The following is a 25,467-nucleotide window of genomic DNA, read 5'->3' on the forward strand; positions in this document are numbered from 1 at the left end:
AATGAAATTTTAAAGCCCATTTAAAACCTATGCTTGTAGCTAGCTTATGAAACTTGCTGTAACTTTACTAAGAAGACCACTAAGAAACTATGTTTTGACTTATTTGGCGTGGCTAAAGCATTAATTTGGCGGGTGACCTGCCCAAATGCTCTCACCGTGGGATATTGATCTGCACAGAGGATATGCAGTAGTATGTTCTGTGTCTATTCGCTGCCCTGAGTGGTTGTTATAATTAGAGACCCCCGCGGGCGCGTCCGGTTTCACTCACACACAGACACACACACACTCTCTCTCCGCCGCCCGGCTGCTTCTCCCGGTTAGCTCAGCTGCGAACGGGAGGGAATCTATAACTTCACTCTTCGCTACACGAAGTAATATGTCCTACCTAACGATTTATATTTGTCGTTATTGTAGTTGACGACGGAAAACATTCAACACTGGATGTGTAAGTGGACATTTGAAGAGAGTTTTTCATACTTTGCCAAACATGTGAGTAGAACCCGAGTTCAACAGACCCATGACAGCTCTAAGGTCATTGAATAACGCACAAAATAATTGTAATCACAACATATTTATTTTTAATGTAGCCTATTAACTAGACCTATCTTTGTTGTTGTTATTTGTTTTGTTTTTATTGTTTAAAACGTTTTGTTAAAAAATAGCCTAACGTTACTGTAAAACAAATAATTAGGCTACTAATGCCACTTTTATAATATAACTTATAGCCTAATAATAATAGGCCTAGCTGTATAAGTAGCTAGTTTTAGTTTAAAATATTAATTTCGGGACTGAAATGACTAAATAAGTCATGCAATAGAATTGAATATGTGTTTGATAGTTGATATTGAGCTCTTTGTAATACCGACGTGGCCGCGCGTTCGCTATTTTGGTGCCCGTGGAGCGCGCGACGCCCCTCTCGCGAGTCAAGCATCTGTGTGTCAGAGGTCACGCTGGTTATTCTGGACCGTGTGCGGAACAGAACGTTTCTGTCATTGTCATATGTCATTTTTATATTGCCATTGACTTGTTCAATTTTGGGTAGGCCTACAGATGTGAAGATGCAAACCAGCTGGGAGGAAAGCTTGGTTAGCCTATACGTAAAGTCACTTACAGCTTCTATGGATGAGCACTGTTTTTTGTTGTTTTGGTTGTTTTGGCAATGTTTTCTCTCATAAATATAAAAAGTAGATCAAACATGTTTTAGAATGCCCTATTTGGGCATTGGTTTAAAGTAGTAGTTTACACAAATCAGCTGTAGCAGTTCTATCACTATTTGGAAAAGAGCTTCATTTAGCTACAATTTAAAGGCATAATTCACCCAGCATGTAAACATCTATGTTTGTCCACTATAATTTTGTTTAAACAAAGACATTTATCAAACTGTTTTGTTCAAAGGCAGTGACATGTTTTCATAGAAGATTTCTCTGCTTTGCATAGGTGATGGGCCTGGGCCCTGGGGTAATGTTGTGTACGTGTGAAATGCTTCAGATGCTGTGGTGGTCAGTCCGTGTGGATGAAGTTTCCATGTAACTTCCATGTCATATTTAGTGTGATTTGACTGTGATCCCAGCACACTATAATGTTTTATCTTTGGGAATGTGTCCGGTTCGTGTTAGTGCATGCTGTGTGTTTTCATTCCACATCATTATGCCAGTATGTGCAGTCTCTCTCTCTCTCTCTCTCTCTCTCTCTCTCTCTCTCTCTCTCTCTCTCTCTCTCTCTCTCTCTCTCTCTCTCTCTCTCTCTCTCTCTCTCTCTCTCTCTCTCTCTCTGTGCTTGTTCCTGGGATTCCATCTCGGGATAGCACACCCCTCAGTACTACTCTAACAGAGTCACGTTGTGCTGCAAGGACATGCAATGACATTTTATGACTTTGTTTATTTAAGGAAGTTGTCTTTGAGACAATACAAAAACAATTAATCAAAACGGATAATAATTGAATAATTCCCCACCCATTCTGAAAAAATTGGCAGTTTTGGATCCTTAGAAGGCACAACTGCTGACTTTTTTGTCTACCTGCAGGAATTTAAAGACATCATGAAAGGGAAGTTGTGATAATCTTTTCTTCATTATTGTGACACATCTGAGTGAAACGGCTTCTTGAACAAGAAAAAATATAGGGTGGGACTTTATTTTTTTTCATCAGGAATTGATTAAATCGTTGGCTCTGACCTCGCACCAGTAAACATGTCATCACAGAAGAGATGCAAGAGGAAGGAGAAGTTATTATGATTAAAGATTACGAGTGCACAATTTCCTCATCATATATGTCATAATATAATGGATAAAATATTAAACTAAGGAACTCATTTCTGTTCCTATGACCAGTAATATGAAAAAAACATCCAAAGTTTTTCCTTGTTTCTAATCAAAATGTTTCAAATTAAACATTATAAAGTATATTGAGAATATTGCTTTAAATTAGTACACCATTTATTGATTTTTTTTTTTTAATTGACGTATCATTTTTGGCCAGAAGATTCCAGCTCAAATAACCAGCATCATGGAATTGCCATTTTCATAATATTTTTGTAGGTTATTTATCAGGTAAATTATCAGCTTGAACAGACCATAGTTCTGTAAGATTAGTGTATATTTTATAGAAATGTTTCCTTAAATTACAAAACAAACCCTTCATAAAAGTTACAGCCAAAAAAAGAAATGCGTAACAGAAATTTGAATTCAACTCTGTGTCAAAGGAATGTTAAAATGAACCTGGACTGATATGACATCATCTGACCCCTCGACAGATGCTGCAATCCCTCAGGTGGTTCTCAGCTGAACCGTCTCCGTGGGAACCATGACATCACAGAGGACATCCGGAGACCCGCCCGTTGAACGTGGCTCGCTCCCACTAGACATCGATGATGTCCACATACTACTGCAAGGTCAGATGGAAGCTCTGATTGAGCATAAAACTAAAATAAAACCTTCTCATTATCTGTTAGGTCTGATATTATCACTATATCTATTGCAATGTAATTTTCATCGGACTTTGGAGGATTATATGAATTTATTTGTTAATTTAACAAACTGTTGGTCTCCTCAAGGGCAGATTAAACTGATTTATTGGTGATACTGAACAGTATGGGTTAAAATCGCTCTAGATCTCGCTCTCTCACACACACACACACCCAAACATGTTATGCTTTGAAAGGATGAAATGAATGACTTTATTAAGGCATAATTACAGCATGGTCACGTGTTTTGCAGATTGTTTTGAAACAGGCAGTTCTATTGCCCTGAGTCATGAAGAGTTGCACAAAAGTATTTTTTTTTCTAGCATGCGAAGTGTGGGTAATTAGATTTGTTTTTTATCCACAGAAATCTTCTCTCTCTCTGTTGTTGTTTCCAGAGTAAGGTGATAAAAAATGTGATTTCTTAATGAACATAATTTAGGCAAATATTAAGGGATGATTACTTCTGAAAAACCATAACTGCTCCTTGCTCGATTGTAGAGCTGAGGGGTCGGTTAAGCTCCTCCAGAAGACCCCATAAAGAAAAAAAAATTGATTTAGTAATTTTATATTGTAGTCAATTTACTTTAAGCAGTAAAAATCACTGTGAATTAAATGTTGACAATGAGTGAGATTAGGGATATGAATACCGATAACAATTACCGATATGAAAATTTTGGCCGATACGGAAAACTCTTTATATTTGAAAGCTGATAACCAATATATACTGTATATATAAACAAAACGATAAATCTAAATCAAAATTTTTATATAACTTTTTGAGAGCCTGATTACAAAAACAAAAGTCTCACCATTAAAAGCCACATCCCAAACACAATTATAATGTTCTCATTATAATTTTATGTTGCCTATATGACAGACTTGTGCTGCACATGTTACACTTCAATGTATTTTCTGTAGCAAGTGATTCCAATCATATTTTAAGCAATTCAAAACCATCATGGCGAATATTGCGCATCTGAAGTGTCTCAGCTGAAGGAAATAATCCATTATTTATCAGCTTTAAAGGTGACATATTATGCCCCTTTTCACAAGATGTAATATAAATCTTTGGTGTCCCCACAATGTGTCTGTGAATTTTCAGCTCAAAATACCACAGATCATTTATTATAGCTTGTCAAAGTTGCCCCTTTTTGGGTGTGAGCAAAAACGCGCCTTTTTGTGTGTCCCTTTAAATGCAAATGAGCTGCTGCTCCCGCCTCCGTTCAGAAGAGGGTCGATCCTTTACACAAGCTTCGGATACAATAACAAAAACACGCAAATCTCACTCATCCAAAATCTCAGAAATAACCAACAGTAGCAGAGTGAAGCCTTACAGAGAGACTCATGAAGAGGTTGCAACTTTTAGACTGCACCTGGACGTTTCTGAATGGTTAGTGGATAATGTAGTTGTTGTGGAGTTACATGGATTCATCTCATCGACTTGCATGTACCATCAAGTTTAACTTTCACACAAGTTGACACAGTTCCCTGAGAGATTTATAAGACACCTGTGACATTTTTTGGTCCAATAGTGTTCTGTGCTCATCTGTGCAGCAACGGCAGAACAGTTGATGCTTTGCTCGAACTTTTGCCATTGCGTTATAACTGGTTCTCTTACGAGAGGTTCTCTCATACTGCGTAATATCTTACGCTAGGGGAAAACCTCTTTTCCTCGAGATATTGAAGCCAAAAATTATCCTTAATTTTGAATTAATGTAAAACGCGTTGCGGCAGCATGCAGACATAGGCAAGGCGGCTCGCGTGCCTATTGGCTGACCTGCGGCAACTGCAGCAGCCTATCGAGAGAGGCCCTTTGGTGACGGTCCAATGGGGGTCACCTTCCCGCCGAAGCAGGCGTGGCCTAGCCCTATAAATATAGCTTGATGGGCTGATATCACTGATTTTTCATCTCTTCAGCGAAGCTTACGCATCGCTGGATCCAGAGTGAGAAGCCGCGGCGTCGAAAAAGCCTTCTGCGGGACGAGCCTCTGCACCTGAAGCCGCTGGCCATCATCTCGCCGCCTTCAGTCGCCGTTCCTGCTACGCTATCCGGCGTCTATATCCTTTACACTCTGCATAAGTGTGTGTTCGCCACTGCGACTCACACTTTTTACTCTCTAAAAGAGCTTGCGTCTTTTTAAAGATGCCATCCTCCTGTGGCTCGTGCCGAGCCCCACTCAGCGACGGGGACCGCCATGTGATTTGTGTTTCCTGCCTGGGAGAGGATCATGCAGCTCTCGTGCTCGCCGACAGCGACTGCCCTCACTGCGAGCTATTGCCTATGGTGACTCTGAGGACTCGCCTGGCATCCTTCTCCGAGTCTGCACTTCCACCCGCTACAGTACCGCGCCGCAAAAAGCGCCGTACTCAACGGGTCTCTGAGCCTTCTCTAGCCCGCGAAAGCTCGCCGGTAGCCCGCCAGCTTCGCTCGGGTCGCTCACCAACGGACAACGGCCGCCGTCTGCCGCCGCTTCCGTCATCGATGACGACGAGCCAGCTGTAATCTGCGGAGGAGGCCAGCTGCTCTTTACTGGCGTCGGACAGTGAGGATTGGGCAAGCTCTGTGGACCTCCCCCTTCTGCCCGTGAATCGTCAGGGAAACGAGCCAGCATCGAGTCGGAACTGATGCGTCTACTCTCGCAGGCCGTGGCGAGCCTCGGCCTCGAGTGGGAGGCGCCCGCGCAGCCTGCGCGCAACCGACTGGATGGGTGCTTCCTTCAAAGGGACCGTGCCCCACCGCCTTCCAGACCCGCGCATTTTCTTCCTGAGCTTCACGAAGAAGTCGCGAAGTCCTGGAACGCCCCCTTCTCAGCCCGAGTGCGTTCCTCTGTCTCTGCAGCATTCTCCGTGGTGGACGGTGCGAAAGACAGAGGTTAACACTCGTTTCCTCCTGTGGAAGAAGCCGTAGCGGCCCATCTTTGCCCGCCCTCTGCTGGACGGCGAGCTAAGACGGCGCTGCCATCTAAGGCTTGCCGCACCACTTCAGCCATGCACTCTGCCGCTGGGCAGGCTGTGTCGGCACTTCACTCGATGGCCATACTGCAGATACTCCAGGCCGACCTTCTCCGAAAACTGAACGAGGAAGGCCCGGAAGCTATCAACGTGCCGGATTTACGGAGCGCTACAGACCTGGCTCCTTGCGCCACGAAATCTGCTGCACAGGCCATTGGGCGGACCATGGCTTCTCTCACCGTGGTTGAGAGACATCTATGGCTGACGCTGTCGCAGATGCCGGACTCGGAGCGCCCTGTGTTCCTCGAGGCGCCCATCTCCCCGACTGGCCTCTTCGGATCTTCCGTCAAAGATTTCGCGGAAAGATTCATCGAGGTTCAAAAGACGTCACAGGCTCTGAAGCACTTCCTCCCGAAGCGCTCTAGCTCCGCTGCAGGCCGCCCTAAACAGCCGTCTGCTCGAAGCTCCCAGCCGCAGCCGCAGCCCGCCGCCGCTTCACAGCGCCGCCAGGCCCGGGAACAGAGACCACGCTCTCGCTCTGCTGGCCACCACCCCCCGCCGTGCGGGCCCCGGCCCAAGATTGAGATCAAGCCCGAGGCTCAAGTCTTCCTAGCCCAGCAGACTTTCTCCAAAACTTTTCGCTGGTTCAGTTCCAGGAAATGCAACTGTTCCAGTGTATTTTGCAGTAAACAAGTCGGTACCACGGCCCGCTTGCCTGCACACAAATGCCGTTTTTACGGCGACCCAGATGAATCACATAAAGAGTGTAATTTCTGGTGTAATTTTCCGGCCATGGCCGATGGTGTTATGAGTGTAATAAAAATGCCCATAACCCAGTGTTCATTTCATTCACAGACACAGCCCGCCACAATACAGGGCTCGCACAAATGAATTCGGCTCATGTCGATTGTGCATTAAATATAGTGAATGTGCCCACGACTCAGTGCCCACAAACACTACACACCGCATGTCCCACGGTTTCTGTAAAAACGAAACCAACACACATACAGTCAGCTCAGGCCGACGGTGTTTTCAGTGCAGTAAATGTGCCCGCTGTCCCGCGCCCACATTCACGCACAGACATGTTAAAGGTCCCGTTCTTCATGTTTTTTTGAAGCTTTGATTGTGTTTACAGTGTGCAATATAACATGTTCATGTTTCGCGTGTAAAAAAAACACAGTATTTTTCACACAATTTACTTATCTGTATACCGCAGTTTTCACTGTCCAAAAAACGGCCTGATGACTTCCTTGTTCTATGAAGTCCCTCCTTCAGAAATACGTAACGAGTTCTGATTGTGCCAGCGGTTCCTGTGTTGTGATTCGACAGCAGCTTATCGCACGTTGCCCGGAAAGGTCACGCCTCTTACCATAAATTGGAGATGCATGCGCAGCTGAAGTGCTTCTTCTCCGTGGGAGCGCAACAAGACCACGCCCCCTTTTTTGTGTATTCCTGTGGGCGGAGATTAGTAAAAAAAACTGTTCTAGTTACGTCATTAAAAAAGGAAGTAGAGGGATGTAGTCCAAACCGACCGTTCGCTGTATGCTTTGAAAGGGGACTTCTGTTAAATAAAATATCTCGCTAGGCATTGAACTTTGAGCTTTATCATTTTACAGGTATTATTTATGCTCTAACAGCAACATAACACACTAATTAAAGTTTGAAAAATGGAATCGCGAAGAACGGGACCTTTAAGCCCCACGGGGCTCCCCCCGCTCGCTCTCTCTCAGCAAACTGCTATAAGGGTATCGAGCGCGGCCAGGCTGCCCGCCGCGATCGGCGTGCCCCCCGCCTCAGTCACTACAAGCACAGTGTTTGCGTTACAGCACACCAGAGCTCCCTTGTCGCCACTATGTCACGACCAGAGCCCAGATCTTATTCTACCCCTAGCTATTCATGCAAACGCGTGGGCACAGTTTCCCGGGGTATCAGAATGGGTGCTGAACACTATAAAAAAAAGACTATTCGCTGCAGTTCGCTCGACGTCCCCTCCGCTGCACGGCGCGCGTCGAATCTACTTCGAGCCGAAATAGCGACACTATTGAGCATAGGGGCAATAGAGCCTTTATCTCAAGCTCAGAGCGAAAGGGGGTCTGTACAGCAGATATTTTCTGGTATCGAAAAAAGACAGGGGTCTCAGACCCATTCTAGATCTAAGGCAGCTGAACAGAGAGCTTATGAAACGCCAGTTCAGAATGCTCACAACCAGGAAAATCCTCGCGCAAATTTGCCAAGGGGACTGGTTTATGTCAATAGATCTGAAGGACGCTTATTTCCAGAATACAAGTAACGTCAAGTCACAGGCGATTCTTGAGATTCGCCTTCGAGGGCCAGGCATATCAATACACAGTCCTACCGTTCGGCCTGTCTCTTGCACCCCGTACATTTACAATGTGCATGGACGCGGCTCTCGCACCCCTGAGACTTTGGGGCATGCGAGTTTTGAACTACTTGGACCATCGGTTCCCAACAGGGGGTCGCGGCCCACAAGGGGGCCTCAGCGAGCTCTGTGGGGGGTTGCGTCATATTTTGAAAGGTTTGAGCAATGAGCATTAAATAAAAGTCCTTAACTTTTTTTCTGTTCAAAATTTACAAAATGTATATAATGAGCGAGTTCATCATGAATCCATTTTCCAATCCGTGTTTTTGTCTTATCCTGAAGCACTATGGTACACCTATAATAAGTGTTTACATTGGGACTATTTTACACTGGTTCGGATCGCTGCCGCTGCGGAGTAGCCCAGTGCCTGCGTGACTCGTCATAGACGTACACAGAGAGAAGTAGTTCCGGCTACAATGTTCTTCCGAAAGACGCATTATTCTGTTAATAAACGCAAGTTTATTATCGCTCGCTATAGCGCCAAAAGCGTAAAAAATAAAGCCTCTCATTGATAAAGCCTCACAAATAACATGCAATTATTGAGGCCCCAGACAACAGTCATTTAGTAATAGCCTATATTCTTTCTTTTTTTTACCTACACACCAGTGTGAATATTTTTGTTTTTGCATTTCAAATAGGGCCAATTTATAGGCTTCTCCTAGGCTTACGTTTTTAAATTACAAAGGGCCTACTGATGTTTTTGTTATTGTATTTTCAATATTATAGGCTATTATTTGTGCATAAACATTTGTTTGAAAAAACATATTTTGTCATCCTTGCTGCAAGCTTACAAGAGCGATAATATCATTAAATGTGAAGGGGGGCCCTAAAATATTTTCTTGGGAAAAAGGGGGTCTCAGACAAAAAAAGGTTGGGAACCACTGACTTGGACGATTGGCTGAACACAGGACCATATTACTCGAGCACCTCGAGAATCTGGGTCTCACAGTCAATTGGGCGAAAAGTTTGCTGTCTCCCAGTCAGGAAATATCCTTTCTGGGCACAGAACTGAACTCGCTGTCTATGACAGCGCGACTGTCGCCAGAGCGCAGACTGAACATTCAGCGCATCACGAAATCCTTCCGCTGCGGCACTATAGTCCCGCTCAAGAGGTTTCAGAAAAAGCTGGGTCTCATGGCCTCAGCATCATCAGTACTCCAGCTGGGTCTGCTTCGCATGCACCCACTGCAGTTATGGCTAAAAGCACGAGTACCGCCTCGAGCTTGGGCTTGCGGTCTGTTTCGCCTCAAGGTCGATCAGAAATGCGTCGCAGCTCTGAAACCTTGGAGAGCGACCGACTGGTACCAGTCAGGTGTAAACCTGGGGACTTCCTCGAGTGTGCAGGTGGTGTCCACGGACAGGGGAATGGTCGCTGCACCCGCAGACGATCTAACTGCTATGGGAGACATTCGGCAGAGCGCAGGTAGATCTGTTTGCGTCCCAAGAGAACGCTCACTGTCCAAAGTTTTTCTCCAAGAGCAGGGATGCGCTGGCCCACGTCTGGCCCCGCTGCCCGGTCTATGCTTTTCCCCCAGTTTCGCTCCTGCCTCAGGTGTTGGAACGAATCAGGGAAAACGGATGCTCAGTGCTTCTGGTGGCTCCGCTCTGGACAAACCAAGCTTGGTTCCCAGTCTTGACGCAGCTGACGAGCACTGCCCCATGGCCAATACCGATGAGGAAAGACCTCCTCTCTCAGGCCGAGGGCTCGATTTGGCATCCTTGCCCGGAGCTGTGGTCCCTGCACGCATGGGCCATCAACGGGTACCCGCAAATCTCCCCGAGGGAGTGCTAAACACGATCACGCAGGCTAGAGCGCCGTCTACTAGACGACTCTATGCGTCAAAATGGTCGGTGTTTGCTGGCTGGTGCAAAGCCCGAGGCTTTTCACCCCTAGATTGCGGGGTTACGGAAGTGCTCTCCTTCCTTCAAGAGCTGCTGGATATGGGCAGAACCCCATCCACGCTCAAAGTTTATGTTGCGGCCATAGCTGCGTTTACAAAACCCGCGACTGGCCAGTCACTGGGGAAAAATTATCTGGTCATCCGCTTCCTAAAAGGAGCTAAGAGGCTGAATCCTCCCAGACCCGCCTCAATCCCCATGTGGGACCTTTCCACGGTTCTGGAAGCCATGAAAGGTGCCCCGTTTGAGCCAATCCATCTGTCAGACATGAAACACCTGTCGTTCAAGACAGTGTTTCTTGTGGCTCTCGCTTCAGTAAAGCGCATAGGGGATTTGCGAGCACTCTCGGTGAGCGCGACGTGTTTGGAATTTGGGCCAAATGACTCGAAAGTCATACTCAAACCAAGACACGGATATGTGCCTAAATCCCTCAACACACCGTTCAGGGCCCAGGTTATTTCCCTGTCCGCCCTGCCGGTTTATAACGAGGAGATGGACGCGAGTTTCCTTTGCCCAGTCAGGGCATTAAGAGCTTATGTGTCCCGCTCGTCCGTTTTCAGACAGACTGAGCAGCTTTTCATTTCGTTCAGCGGTCGTGCTAAGGGACTAGCCGCGTCGAAACAGAGCCTATCCAGGTGGATAGTTGACGCCATAGCGCTGGCATACACGTCAAAGGGCCTTAAGTGTCCTTTAGGTGTTAGAGCGCACTCCACAATAGGCATGGCCCCGTCGTGGGCTTGGTCTAGCGGGATTACCTTACAGGATATCTGTATGGCGGCAGGCTGGGCCTCCCCGTCTACATTTCTAAGGTTTTATAACCTAGAGGTTCCCGCCTTACAGGCTAAACTACTGTCGGTATAAAATCGAGTATTGTCTGCCCCGCTGCTTCGGTGCAGAATACTACAATCGCTCGAGCACCGCTCGCTGACCGATAAAATTTCCCCATGGGTAAAAGTAAGACCCATACTGTTACACAGTTCAGGCCGAAAGGTTTTCACCCTGACTGTGTGTAACACTGTGACAGTGATTAGCTCCTTTGGGATGCTAACTTATTGGGAATGAAGCTGCTAGCCTATCTTCTCAGACTCTCTGTGAGTCCATGGTGATTGTGCACTATATGAGCCCCGGGCACCTGCCCTTGGGACTTTGGTGTTGGATCCCAGCACGCACGGCGTTTTACATTGTGTTCCCCTAGCGTAAGATATTACGCAGTACGAGAGAACCTCCCGTAAGAGAACGTACTCGGTTACAAACGTAACCTCGGTTCTCTCTAGAAGAGGGAACGAGTACTGCGTATCTTGCCGTGCCTGCAACACGCTCTGGTTCGCTTCGGCGATGAAAAACCAGTGATATCAGCCCATCGAGCTATATTTATAAGGCTAGGCCACGCCTGCTTCGGCGGGAAGGTGACGCAGTGGGCGCGAAGCGCCCCCATTGGACCGTCACCAAAGGGCCTCTCTCGATAGGCTGCTGCAGTTGCCGCAGGTCAGCCAATAGGCACGCGAGCCGCCTTGCCTATGTCTGCATGCTGCCGCAACGTGTTTTACATTAATTCAAAATTAAGGATAATTTTTGGCTTCAATATCTCGAGGAAAAGAGGTTTTCCCCTAGCGTAAGATATTACTCTTCTAGAGAGAACCGAGGTTACGTTAGTAACCGAGTACGTTACACCATCGGTTCCCAACAGGGGGGTCGCGGCCCACAAGGGGGCCTCAGCGAGCTCTGTGGGGGGTAGCGTCATATTTTGAAAGGTTTGAGCAATGAGCATTAAATAAAAGTCCTTAACTTTTTTTCTGTTCAAAATTTACAAAATGTATATAATGAGCGAGTTCATCATGAATCCATTTTCCAATCTGTGTTTTTGTCTTATCCTTAAGCACTATGGTACACCTATAATAAGTGTTTACATTGGGACTATTTTACACTGGTTCGGATCGCTGCCGCTGCGGAGTAGCCCAGTACCTGCGTGACTCGTCATAGACGTACACAGAGAGAAGTAATTCCGGCTATAATGTTCTTCCGAAAGACGCATTATTCTGTTAATAAACGCAAGTTTATTATCGCTCGCTATAGTGCCAAAAGTGTAAAAAATAAAGCCTCACATTGATAAAGCCTCACAAATGACATGCAATTATTGAGGCCCCAGACAACAGTCATTTAGTAATAGCCTATATTCTTTCTTTTTTTTACCTACACACCAGTGTGAATATTTTTGTTTTTGCATTTCAAATAGGGCCAATTTATAGGCTTCTCCTAGGCTTACGTTTTTAAATTACAAAGGGCCTACTGATGTTTTTGTTATTGTATTTTCAATATTATAGGCTATTAATTGTGCATAAACATTTGTTTGAAAAAAACATATTTTGTCATCCTTGCTGCAAGCTTACAAGAGCGATAATATCATTAAATGTGAAGGGGGGCCCTAAAATATTTTCTTGGGAAAAAGGGGGTCTCAGACAAAAAAAGGTTGGGAACCACTGCGTTACACTGTTGAAAACCAAATGGCAGCGCCGTGGGTGCAGATTAAGGGGCGGCAATATTATAATAAGATCCCCTTCATTAGGGGCGGCAGTGGCTCAGTGGTTCATGTAGATTGTCTACAAACCGGAAGGTTGGTGGTTCAATCCCCGGTTCCACCTGACCAAGTGTCGAGGTGTCCATGAGCAAGACACCTAACCCCAGCTGCTCCCGACGAGCTGGATGGCGCCTTGAATGGCTGACACCGCCGTCGGTGTATGAATGAGTGAGTGAATGGGTGAATGCGAGGCAATATGTAAAGCGCTTTGGTGGCCATTGGGTCTGTGAAAGCGCTATATAAATGCAGTCCATTTTACCATTTACCATTTCATACGTCAGATGGGGAGCGAAATCTGATCTGCTTATTTTTTGACATACATGCAGAGAAAGGCTTACCAAAACAAAGTTACTGGGTTGTCACTTTTCATGTTTTCTGGTTTGGTAGATGCACTGGGGACCCAATTATAGCACTTAAAAACTGAAAAAGTCAGATTTTCATCATGATATGTCCCCTTTAATATATCGGCCAAATGTTCAACCAAACTGTTGATGGACCTCATTGACTCCCATAGTAGGAAAAAAATACTATTGAAGTCAATGGGGTCCATCAACTGTTTGGTCACTGACATTCTTCAAAATATCTTATTTTGTGTTCAGCAGAAGAAAGAAATTCATACAGGTTTGAAACAACTTGAGGGTAAGTAAATGATGACAGTATTTTCATTTTGAAGTGAACTATTCCTTTAAAATGAACATCGGCTGATACCGAAATGGTGGCCTATATATCGTGCATCCCTACACTGTAAAAAGTGATCAGTTGATTTACCTTAAAAAAAAGTGAGGAAACCCGTTGGCTTAACATTAAGTAAATAACTTCATTCGTAATTGAAAAAAATTAAGTTATGTGAACTTGACAATTCCACATAACTTAATTTTTTTCAATTACACATGAAGTTATTTACTTAATAATTTTAAGGCAATGGGTTTCCTCGCTTTTTTAAGTTTAGTCAAATCACTTTTTACAGTGTTTTTATTGTCTTTCAGGCTACTTGATATGTTATTTTAAAATCATTAGGAAAAAATACCATTGACAAACTGCACAAAATAAAAAGTTGTTATTTTTTGCTAATATTTCTCTGTCAGAGTTCTGAAATTAACTAAAAAAGTCAGTTGAAAATGGCTAAAAACTTGATGGCTGGTAAAATTGTGAAACATATTTTGTTTTATGTCTAAAGAATCAGTAAATAATTAATGTCTTAACATGTTGATCACTGTTGGTGCCCTGAGGATAGAGTAGAACTACATTAGGAGAAGCGTTAATCAGCTCCTGTGTGGACATGCTGTGTGTGTGTTTTTTTTGACATATGGTAAAAGGTGGAGCCTTTTTTAAAACCTGCAGTACTGGCACTTGATCTTGAATTACTTAGCTAAAGGTTACCGGGCAAGTTGTGCCGTGTGTTTATTGTAGTTTTCAGTTCTTCAGCTGACACATGCTTTCCAGATTTTCGATGCAGGAGTTTTGTACTGATTTGCTGTACTGCAAGATGAGGCTGGTTTATAAAGCATTTACCATTGCACACTCCAACATGCAACAACTGATTATGATACAGGATATTCTTGGATAGTAAATCTGATGACGTCAGCATGGGTGAGTTTGTAGTAGCTCTGAAACTTGTTGGACAACAGATACAGTAGTATGCAATAATCAAAATAACATTTTGTGAATTTTTAATTGCCATAATATTGTTCTATCATATGTACATCTGAACATCATGGTGCAATCACTGCTGATGTCTCCTTAAAAGACAACAAAAAGAAGTTGCCTCGTTTTGTCGGGGTTGAACACCCATCTGAAAGGTCTCATAAGAAGAAACATGGATCACAAGGTGAGGTGCTTATAATAAAAAGTATTGCATAATCATAAAAGTATTGCACATTCTGCAGTGCAGTCTTGCAGAAATTGGCAAAAGATTTGATTAACATATAAAACATATAGTTTAAAAAAATTATACATTTTTTCAATATTTATTGTATATCATGTAAAGGTCTTTCGGGTTAATTAAGGAGCTTTTTAGGCGTGGTAGTGCATTTGATTTTATTTTACTGTTATTATTAATTATTATGAAACGGTCAGTAATTTGTTCACGGCTTCTGTACCGCCTAAATGAAGTGTCAGTCAAAGGCATGTTATGGGGCTTTTCATCATTGTTTCCCCTCCCTCTGTTGTTCTGCTCAAAGGGAGGTGTTGTATGTAACTATTTATTACGAACCTCCCAAAACACAATTGTACACACAAGATGTGACCTTTGTTCAATGGAAACATTCCAGTCTGTCATTGTGTTTTTGTAGAGTTCATCTAAATTAAGTCACCACCAGTAAAGGAGAGTGTTTGCTGAGAGAATTTTGTTGTTTTCTTTTCAAATCTTTCTTTCTGAGGTGGATCCACACCTTGGTGAAAGATTCAACGAGTTTGTGTGTCCCTCTCTGCACTTGCCTCACTGTGTTTGAAGTATATTTTTTTGTGAGCGTTTTAAAGGAAAGTTAGCTCATATTCAGCTGCTATTCATCTCTGCAAAACTAGAGAAACAATAAAAAAGTAACATCAACTAACTAATAACTCTGCTACAAATCCCAGGAACCATGATCTCCATGTTGTTTTCTCTTTTGCTTAATAACAACACTAGCAACATGAGGTTTAGTTTTTTTAATATGTACATTAATAAATGTCATTAAAGCTGCAGTCCGTAGCTTTTCCTCTTTGTCGCCATCTGTCTGTTCGAAATCTGTAACTGCAGTGATTCGCGGAATTATTATCTTTACGTGGGTTGTAAATCGGCATGAAACAGCGCGGATGAACACAGTGCTTTGAGGCGAGTGCTGCTGTCAGTCACCGCGCTGTGTGGATACTGTCATACAGAATCACAGATTCACTTTCTGAAAGTTTGACCAACATAAGAATTTTCACAAGAAAATGTCTTCTGAACAAGTAAGTAACATCCATTTTTGTGCTGACCAACTAAGGGGGAAAAAGCATTCGACATGATAAGCTTCGCTAGATTTAATCAACGCGATTTACAGCAACCGTGCAAATTATAGCCTACTTTGTTCTTAAATTGTTCATGTTAACAACATCAGCATTGCGTGACTAATGTTAAATTTAATGTGTTTTATGGTTACCTGTGTAGTTCAGAATTCATATTCTCCATAATAGCAAAACGAGAAAGGCACAACAAAGGAAACTCCATAACTGTGTGAATTAAGAAAACGTACTGTTACACGATTGAACTATTGAAATGTCTTAACTGACTTGTTCAGCAGAAAAAAGCCGTCTCTTCTTCCGTTTTGAACCCCTTCAAAACACGGAGTTCACGCACTTTTCAAAAGCCCCGCCGATGTTTAAATCCTTGTGTTCGCATGAGACGGTTTCTTTCTCTTTCTCTAGCCACCTTAAATCCGAAGTACGAAGTCTTTTGGGTTTTATAACTGCTGAATCTCCAGTTGACACTGATGATTGTTGTTTGGATCTTTCTGGATGCCATAAGTTTAATCATGTAAAGTGCTGCGAGAAAAGCCTATACATCTAAACATCTCCTCACGCGCAGTATAGCCGGCTAGCCGAAACTCCTTCTTTATGTGTACAGATGTGACGTAATGACGCAAAGACATGCTCGAATTTCCCGCGGAAACCCACCAGTACCACTGGAATTAAAATCATTATTACAAGCTAACCGTTTTGAATCTAGCTATGGCAAGCAGAGAGTTTTGACCACTGGCAGAATACGTTTTTTTTAATATAATTATTTTGGATTATTTTTAACTTAAAAGTTACGGACTGGAGCTTTAATTATATTTGTTTGAAATGATGTATAATTATAAACAAATGTTGTATAGATATTTTTTTTATTACTATAAGAAAACATTTTCGCACTACGGTTACCTGGACTATCCCAGACAGCAACACAGTGTTGGCCCAGATCCGGCCCACATCTGGTATATGGATTCCACACGTACCAGATGTGGGCCGGATCTTGGCCTACTGTTGCTGTCTGGGATAGGTCTTTATGGGTTTTTCTTTACCCTGTAAATACAGTAGGCTTCATTTACTGGGTTATGCACGTTGCACACTTGCAGCAGTACAATTTCAAGTTGTTTAGCAACAATACAACATACAGTATTATGTACTTCCTCAGTGCTTGACAAATCATTTTCCCAGGTTAAAAATGACCCTGGGTCAACTGTGTCAAGTGTAAAAGTGCATTAGTATTTGATAGCTGAACTCTAAATAAATCCACAGGAAACTGAGGGTGGGTGTCAGCTGATAACTTTAACCATCTCAAAGCTTTCCCTCATTCTGTGCTACTGATACAGGAGTGTGGAAACAGTGACTGTCAAACCCTGCCAGTCCTGTCTAAGAATTCATTCAAACACACTCTCTCTCGTTCTCTCTTTGTGGGTCAGTCGGTCAACAGAGACATTATCTTGATAACTGACCTGAGAGTCTTATTCATAGTGAGCGTGGCCATGTTTAGCAGTTAATGAGGGAGAGCTCTTTTAGAATCACTGCTCAAAACAGATTCAGGTTGGCGATCAGATTCGTCTTATGGGGTTCATAGAAAGAGTGGTTGTAGATTTTACGTGCTCGTTTGAGAAAAGAGTTGACAACTCTGAGAAAACAGTTCTGGTAAAAGTTGATCTGTGTAGACTTGGACGTATTGTGAGAGATTTGAAGGTTCTTGTTCAAGGAGAAGAATGGAACAAATGGATTGTCAGAGAATGGAGGATGAAGATGTTCTTCACACAGCCGATGAGCTCATTGATTTTGTGGAACTTTATAACGGTAACCATAAATTGCACTCTATTTGACGTGACTGCTTTTAGGTCTGAATTGCATTTCATGGGAACCACATGCAAATTATTAAGACAAATAAAAGTTTGTATGAATGAACAAATTAATTTAAAAAATGTAAAAATACATTTTCTTTCCTCTACAGATTAAAATGTTTTTTACATTAAAAGTGAATGCATTGCTACACATTCAATTAACTGAAATTGACGAACCTGACCAGTGTTATTATGCCTTACATAAATGTTATTGTTGATACAAATGCACCTGTTTCTTGCTCGTGCATTTATAAGATCTATTCTTAGACACTGTTTGAATTGAAATGAACACAGCATATAGAGATACAATCCTGCAGATCATATGTGTGTAATGTATTCGCACACTATGTTTGTACATGCTGGTTTTTATGCTTTTCTCCTGTCTGTTCTGCCCTCAGTGGAACAGGAACAAATTCAGAAGAGAACCTTCACCAACTGGATCAATGCCCAGCTGTCTAAGGTGAGGGTCAAAGTTCATCAAAGTTAATCTTGACTTAGAAAATCTATATCAGTAATAGACTCTATGTCGTGTTTATCTGAATCATCATGAACTTCACTTGCATTATTTTTAATAATTTGTATTAACTGCGAATAACACATAGGACTTTTTCACTTCGGAAACTGCACCTAAACTACAGATAAATGACGGACATGGAAAGTGTTGTTCGTAGAGGTCATTCCTGCAGGTTCTCCAATAGCGGGGAGGGAATGAGGGGTGTGCAGGGGGTAAATATAATCTTCTCAAACATGGCCCAGAAAGACAGACAGCAACAGGAGTTGTGTCAGCGCACGCACACACTTGTGAACACACATATTCACAGCCACAGCTACTTATAAAGTGAGCAAATGACACAATCAGTTTGACGTGGCTTGGCGTCCTACAGGCATGAACGGGATGTGTGCACACATAAAAGAGACATCAAGGTGTCTTTTCAGATCATTTCATATGCTCATTTCTGTCTCCCCTCCGTTTTATGTAAAAGGTTGAGTTCACATAAGCTTCTCTGATTTGTCCTCTAGACATAATTTGAATATCTGCCGTGAGCATTGACTCCTGTTACCTAACAAATGGACACTATACAATATTCCAGCAATACAATTTTATTCAAAAAGTTTTGGGTAGATTTAAGGGGAAATTTGCTGTCATGAAAATTAAGCCATAATGCAAAAAAAAAAAAAAAATTAAGTGTAAAATAGTTTGTTTTTTAGTCAAAATGTATTTTATATCTTAATTCTGAGGTGAGATATGTTTTCATTTGATTTGCCTGTATGGTTTAGTTCTGAAGTTATAAACCATGTGCATTCTGCTGTTTAATGTGGGATATTTCATTCTGCTCTCTCAGAGGAGTCCTCCGGTTACTGTGCTGGATCTTTTCAATGAATTCAGAGATGGAAGCAGACTATTGGATCTGCTGGAGGTGATGAGTGGTCAGAGAATGGTAAGTGTCTAGTTCAATAGTTGTTAAAGGAATAGTTCACTTACAAATGAAAATTCTGTCATCATTTACTCACCCTCAAGTTGTTTCAAACCTGTATGAATTTCTTTCTTCTGCTAAACCCAAATGAAGATATTTTGAAGAATGTCGGTAACCAGACAGTTGCAGTTGATGGACCCCATTGACTTCCATAGTATTTTTTTTCCTACTATGGGAGTAAATGGGGTCCATCAACTGTCTGGTTACCGACATTCTGCAAAATATCTTCATCATCATCTTCATATTCATCAGAATTTTCATTTTTAAGTGAACTGTTCCTTTAACTGATTTTTCAATAACCTATGCTGATATCTAGAGAGCAAGATGGCCATCGCCCAATATACACATACCTGTATGTATAATATAATGCAATATAATTTGATATAAGATTTATGAGACTATATTAATGTTTATTTTGCCCTATTACACTCCAGATTTACTCAAAAATGTTTGAAAACAGAAAATGTGCACTGTCCAGTTACTAGGCTATTGGTGCAAACCGATAATTTCAAAATGGCAAAATATTGGCAGATATAAGAATCTATTACTAAAACTTAATGAGCAGGGATTTTCTAATAATCATAACCAACCTTCATTACAGAGCCGGGAGAAAGGAAGGGGGACATTTCAGCACAGATCAAACATTGAGAAAGCTCTAGCGTTCCTTATGAGGAAATCGGTAAGATGCCACACTTAAAAAAAAACTTCTGGAAATGTATTTCAATGAGCTTTCAATCAGTTTAAATTTGCACAAAAAAACTTAATTTTTGTTGAAACTACATTTTTGTTTGTTTGGGCAGATTTTCTGTTCCCAGCATGCATGGGACTGAATGGGGAAAGTACATATTAAGAAATTAAGCTGTATTTTATTTGTTTTTAAGTAGAGGAGGGAGACTTGTTAGCATGTGGCTAATAAAAGATTATGGTCTGCTGCTTTGAAGAAAAATCGCATTTTTCTTTGCCCTAGTTTTCGTTCACTTCTGTGTGAAGGTGAAATATCAACATCTGTAACTTTATCAACATCTTTACCCTGCAGATCAAACTGGTCAACATCAATGTCTCGGACATCATGGATGGCAAGCCTTCCATCATTCTGGGTCTGGTCTGGACCATCATCATGCACTTTCATGTACGTTTGCTGTCTCAGTGTAACAAAAGAGTTGGGTTATATCAACCCCTAGATATAAACTGAGGAGAATGATTGCCAGTTTTGTTGGATGATTTTTCTGATGGGTCTTCTACGTTGTTTAGATTGAAGAGTTGGCCAGCACATTGTCCTTTAGTTCTCGTCAGTCGTCTCTGGAATCGCTGGCGAGTTTGGACTCTCGTTCCACCAGCAGCAGTGCCCGCAGCAGTCCAGTGCCACCCCGTGGTTCACCCCTGCACGCACGTTTCCGTGTATCCGCCAAGAAAGCCCTGATGCTGTGGGTCAGAGAGCAGTGCCAGAGGTGAGGAACAACCTGCTGAAAGGGATTCTTGGGAACAGTGAGATTCTGTACTATAAAACCATTCATCTTTTTCTGTCTTTTCAGGGCTGGTTGTACTCTGAATGTGAAGGATTTTAAGGTGAGCTGGAGGAGTGGCGTTGTGTTTTTGGCGATACTTCATGCTCTAAGGCCGAATATAGTGGACCTAACCAGAGCCCGAACGAGAACGAACAGACAGAACCTGGAGGAAGCCTTCCACGTTGCTGAAAGAGAACTTCACATCCCCAGACTACTAGATCCAGCCGGTAAGTGTGTGTTTGGGCAGTGCAAATGTACTGTATGCTGTGCAGTTTTGTTTTGTGTGTGTAACAAACAGTAATATGTTTGTGCTTCTGTTTTATATGAAATTATCATATAACAATGGTGTATTTGTATTTCAGATGTTGATGTTAGGGATCCTGATGAAAAGTCTATAATGACTTATGTTGCTCAGTTTCTACAGTACTCTAAAGATACTTCTGTTTCTGACGAAGAAATGCAGGTTAGACACACATACACACACTTAAACTTTTATGTACACTTTTGAAGATTTCTTGTTTACTTTTTCACTGTTTACAATTACTATACCCTAAATTTGACCTTTTACAGATGGCTTTTCCCATTTGAACCATTTTCACTAGTGAACACTGTCCTCACAAGTATGGAAATAAGAAATAGTTTAACCAAAAATTATTGTTCTGTCATCATTTATTTATTCTCATGTTTCAACTATTCCTTGAATTGTTCCTTTAGTAGGATTAACTACAGCTGCACGATTAATCGAAATAAAACAGAAATCACGATAGAGCTTTTATTTTAAATCACATTTTGAATCTCAAACAATTTAATAAATCGTAATCGTAATTTTTTCGAAATTAGATTTATGTAATACTATATTTGTGAGACTTTTTTTTATTCAATCATAATTAACAAGTGATAGTATTCCTCCAACATTTCACACTGTAAATCTAAATGCTCAAATGACTCTTTATGCTCTCTTATCTCTTTATCTCTTTTTCCTTTTGTTTTTCTTTCTGTTTTCTCCCTCTCTATGGTGGTTTAGTATCTCACTCCTCCTCAGCGTCTCTCTCCTGTCAATCTGCCATCAGACTTTACTCCATCTATATCTGTGTCATCTCTAAGACAGGTACTTCTATCTCTTTGTCGCTCTCTCTGTTATTTTTAGGTGCTTGATTCATTCATTAACTGCTCTTTCTCTTTTAGTTTGGTAAGGTGTGTTAGTTTTTGCTATCAGTGTCAGGATTATTCAGAATTGTCTATGAAAGGTTAATTTGAACTTGTCCGCCCTGTTTAACCTGTTTTGTGAGCGAATACACTACTGTTATTGTAAGTGGTTGACACGTAACATGTTTATAGACTTCTTTTAAATCATCAAGATTTTGGGTTAAAATGTAAAATAATGTGTAAGTAAAAGTTTATATCTTCCTGTAGGTCTAATGCTTGAAACTGACTGATTTTGACTGAAGAGTTTGAATGCTATGGCCCACTTTTAATTGTTTTACTTGATATGTTCTCTGATCAGGCTCACCTGTTAATGCCCTGTCCAATCAAATCAGGCCCTCCCCAATCACCTGATACAGCTAGAGCAGCTGGCCCTGGGGTAAAATATCAACCCCCCTCTCCCCTTTTTAAAATACCCCCCTCTGATGCTTCGTAACCAGTGTTTATACCAGTGTTTTGCATGTATAAACATGCTGATGACTATAAACAAAATTATGAAGATAATCCCAGAAATTACAGAGCTAATCCATTAAAACCAGAGAAAATCCCTGAAATTTAAGGAGATAATTCAATTAATAAAGCCCCTCTTGTGTTTGAAGATTCTAATACACTTAACTTTAGCTTTCATGGTACTTGGCAAAAATTGAGCATTTTAATCACAGACATGCTGAGAAAGTTGGTTTGTGTTTGAACTTGCTTCCTGTAGAGAACTGCAATACTAAACTTTGACTGCTTTACTGTTTAGTGTGCAGTGCAAATGGTTTAACTCGTGCTTTTTTGTTTAAAAAAATTCTTTTTTGTTTCTGTCTGTCCAGACCTCAGCCAATCAGAAGGCTCAGGAGGTCACATGCTGGTTGGATCAGGCCTATCAGGAGCTGATAGAGGGATGGGACTCCACAGAGGGAGAGAGCTATGCTGAAAGATACCAAGTAAGACCTGAATATCAATAAATGTCTGAGGGGACGTTTATACAACACCGGTTTTAACTAAAAACTTTTCATTAAAAATGCTCCTTTAGTTAGTTTTTGGTGCGTTTTGGCCGTTCATTTACACAAGTATAGCGTTTTTGGGCCCTGAAAACACAAACTTTTGAAAATGGGTTTCATAGTGTTTCATAGTTTTTGAAAACGATGCCCTTATGTCTCTGTGTAAACTTCAAAAATGTGAATTTTTTGAACAGTGAACAGTTTTTGGTCCAGAATTTATATATATATATATATATATATTGTTTACTGCAATGTTTTCTAATACCTACTGTATTATGTCATTGACTGTGTTGAAATACTGAGTTATAATATCCTGGTAATCCTGGTAAATAAACACATTTTAGATTTGCATTGGTTTTGTTGTACATGATGATTTGCTTCTGTTGTTGATTTGTTGCATTAATGTTTATTTACATTTGTTTCAGGTCTTCCACACCTTCATTGTGTCCTTCAACGAGCAGAGGCGGCCCGTAATGCCGTTATTAACAGCGATGAAGAGGACACCTCAGCTCAGTGTAGAGCAGAAAGCCCTCAGACGAGCATGGGACACTCTCGCTGAGAAGGTCAGAGTTCACAGCATCACAAAAACTTTCTGTTGTGTTACTTTCTTGATATTTGATGGGTTTTATTTGATAATTCAATTTTGTGCTGAGATTCATTAGACTCAATTGAAAAATCGAAAAATAATGAATATATATGTCTAAATGCGTGCCATGTAAATGGATGAACTAGCTTCCTAGTGTATAGAAATACACAGAAGTCGTATGCTAATTGATTTGCACTGATATATGTGTATTTGGTAGCTGCGTGAGTATAAAACCGAGCTGGACCTGAGTCTCCCATCTCCACTGGACGTTGTGGGCCGCTGGTTGTTGCGTATTGAAGAGGTTTTATCTGCCGAAGAGGGCGAGCCAATGGATCATGCTCGAGCCGCGGAGGAGGCCCGTGAGAAACTCGATCTACTAAAGGTTTGACTGACTTCCATATATTAATTGTATTATGCTATAGAGCTGTTCATTCATGAAAATGTAATTGATGTCATATTTCTGCCACATTTTTGCAGGTGTGTTTGGAGGAGATGTCACATCACATCAAGAGGTTTAATATGTTTCAAAACACAAATGAGTTTGGAGAGACTCTGGTGCCGACAGACAAGATGGAAGAGATGAAGAGAAGGTGAGTTTGACTGCTTAATCAGACATGAATCCTACTGGGAATGAAACAGCATCACTTTTAATGACAATATTTCTGTTATCGTTTCATGAACAGCAGTAAACTGTATTTAATTATTTTGTGTACGTGTCCGTTTTCCAGGTTCACCAGTGTCCGTGTAACAGCTAAATATCATGGTATTAAACTGGAGTACCATGAGCGCAGACACACAGTGTTAGACCTGGTGAATCAACTCAAAATTAAACTGCGTTCTTGGAAAAGAGCCTACATTTCCCAGGAGGCTGTTCGTGTGCTAATGCAGGACTGGAATGTAAGTGAAAAATGACAGAATGCTAAAAGTGTATTTGCTGCTGGGCATTACTTTTCGATTACATTAAAATATTGAAATCATTGAAGCTTTAAAATTTGATCACAATTAATGTTTTTAGGAGACTGTGAACAAACAGGACTTGACCTCTTTGCTGGATGGAGCCCTCCACAGATTTAAACTAATCGCTAACAAATACACCAGCAAGGCTGCCTTGGGTAATACAAAGAAAGTGTGTGTGTGTGTGTGTGTGTGTGTGCGCGCGCGCGCGCATAGCAATTACAGTATAAATAAATATGACAATGAAATGGCGTTTTTTGGTGTTGTAAGTGTTGTTGTTAATCAATAATTATTGATAAGCTGATGTCTGTTTCAGCTGGAGACTCCACACAGGTAAATCGCCAGGTGGCTGATCTAGAAGCAGATGTGACAGCAACTCTGGAAGGTATACGGATGATGAGAGGAACTATGGGACGTGTGTTAGCAGCATGGGACTCTTACAGTGATATCTATACCTCAATGCGCGCATGGCTGGAGCAGGGTCCGCATAGTCAGCGACACGGGCAGGGAACAGAGGTACACACAAACTCGTAGAAAACTTTTAATTTACTTTTTTTTATTGTAGTTTTTAATGCTATAAAAAAATTGTACTGGGCAGAAAAACCTTAAGTATTTTAATAGCTGTTTGTGTGTTTTTTTCTGTTTATTGGAATATACACATGCCTATCCATCGACTTTTTTACTTATTTTATTTTTAGGTGACATTATCAGTGATGTCAGAGTGGAGTTCTCGGCAAGCTCACCTGAATGAAGTGGCCAACTACCTGACTGAGGTCACAGACCCGCAGACTAGCCGCGCTATTTCAGACGAACTCTGCAAGATAAATCTGCTCTGGGCTGACTTTGCCAAAACAGCCCAGTTTGTGAGTCACCCATCATGTTCAAACTTGAATAGTCTATGTACAAACATATTCAAAAGTAAAGTATTTAAAAATGTGCACTTATCTCAGTGGTTCTTAAACTTTTTTCGTCTGCCCCCCTTAATTTTTTTAAGAAATCTGCCCCCCCCCCCCCCCCCCCCCCCTAAAAAAGTGCAATGAAAAGCACCTGCAATAGTTTCACTTTGTAATGTCATTATTTCACATAACAGTAAGAGAGAATAATAATACAGAACTTAACTTTAATTTAAATAAACAAAAACATTTAAATATTTCAGTGATGCTTTGGAT

General features: G+C 41.7%; 1 protein-coding gene across 1 annotated transcript in view; it reads left to right on the forward strand.

The window, feature by feature from the left end:
- Positions 1–319: 319 nt before the first annotated feature.
- syne2b (spectrin repeat containing, nuclear envelope 2b) overlaps positions 320–25,467 on the forward strand; it is a 132,008-nt gene continuing 106,860 nt past the window's right edge. The window contains 18 exon segments of the mRNA XM_056254911.1: positions 320–445; positions 2,751–2,888; positions 17,988–18,049; positions 18,933–19,028; positions 19,666–19,743; positions 20,101–20,193; positions 20,316–20,512; positions 20,597–20,796; positions 20,932–21,032; positions 21,594–21,677; positions 22,588–22,701; positions 23,184–23,321; positions 23,562–23,726; positions 23,822–23,934; positions 24,073–24,241; positions 24,360–24,456; positions 24,615–24,814; positions 24,997–25,161. Of these exon segments, the coding sequence (XP_056110886.1) occupies positions 2,801–2,888; positions 17,988–18,049; positions 18,933–19,028; positions 19,666–19,743; positions 20,101–20,193; positions 20,316–20,512; positions 20,597–20,796; positions 20,932–21,032; positions 21,594–21,677; positions 22,588–22,701; positions 23,184–23,321; positions 23,562–23,726; positions 23,822–23,934; positions 24,073–24,241; positions 24,360–24,456; positions 24,615–24,814; positions 24,997–25,161 (2,160 nt within the window). The 5' untranslated portion in view covers positions 320–445; positions 2,751–2,800.

This window comes from Rhinichthys klamathensis, unplaced genomic scaffold (assembly GCF_029890125.1).
Source record: "Rhinichthys klamathensis goyatoka isolate OS25496 unplaced genomic scaffold, OSU_Roscu_1.1 h1tg000115l_1, whole genome shotgun sequence".
NCBI lineage: Eukaryota > Metazoa > Chordata > Actinopteri > Cypriniformes > Leuciscidae > Rhinichthys > Rhinichthys klamathensis.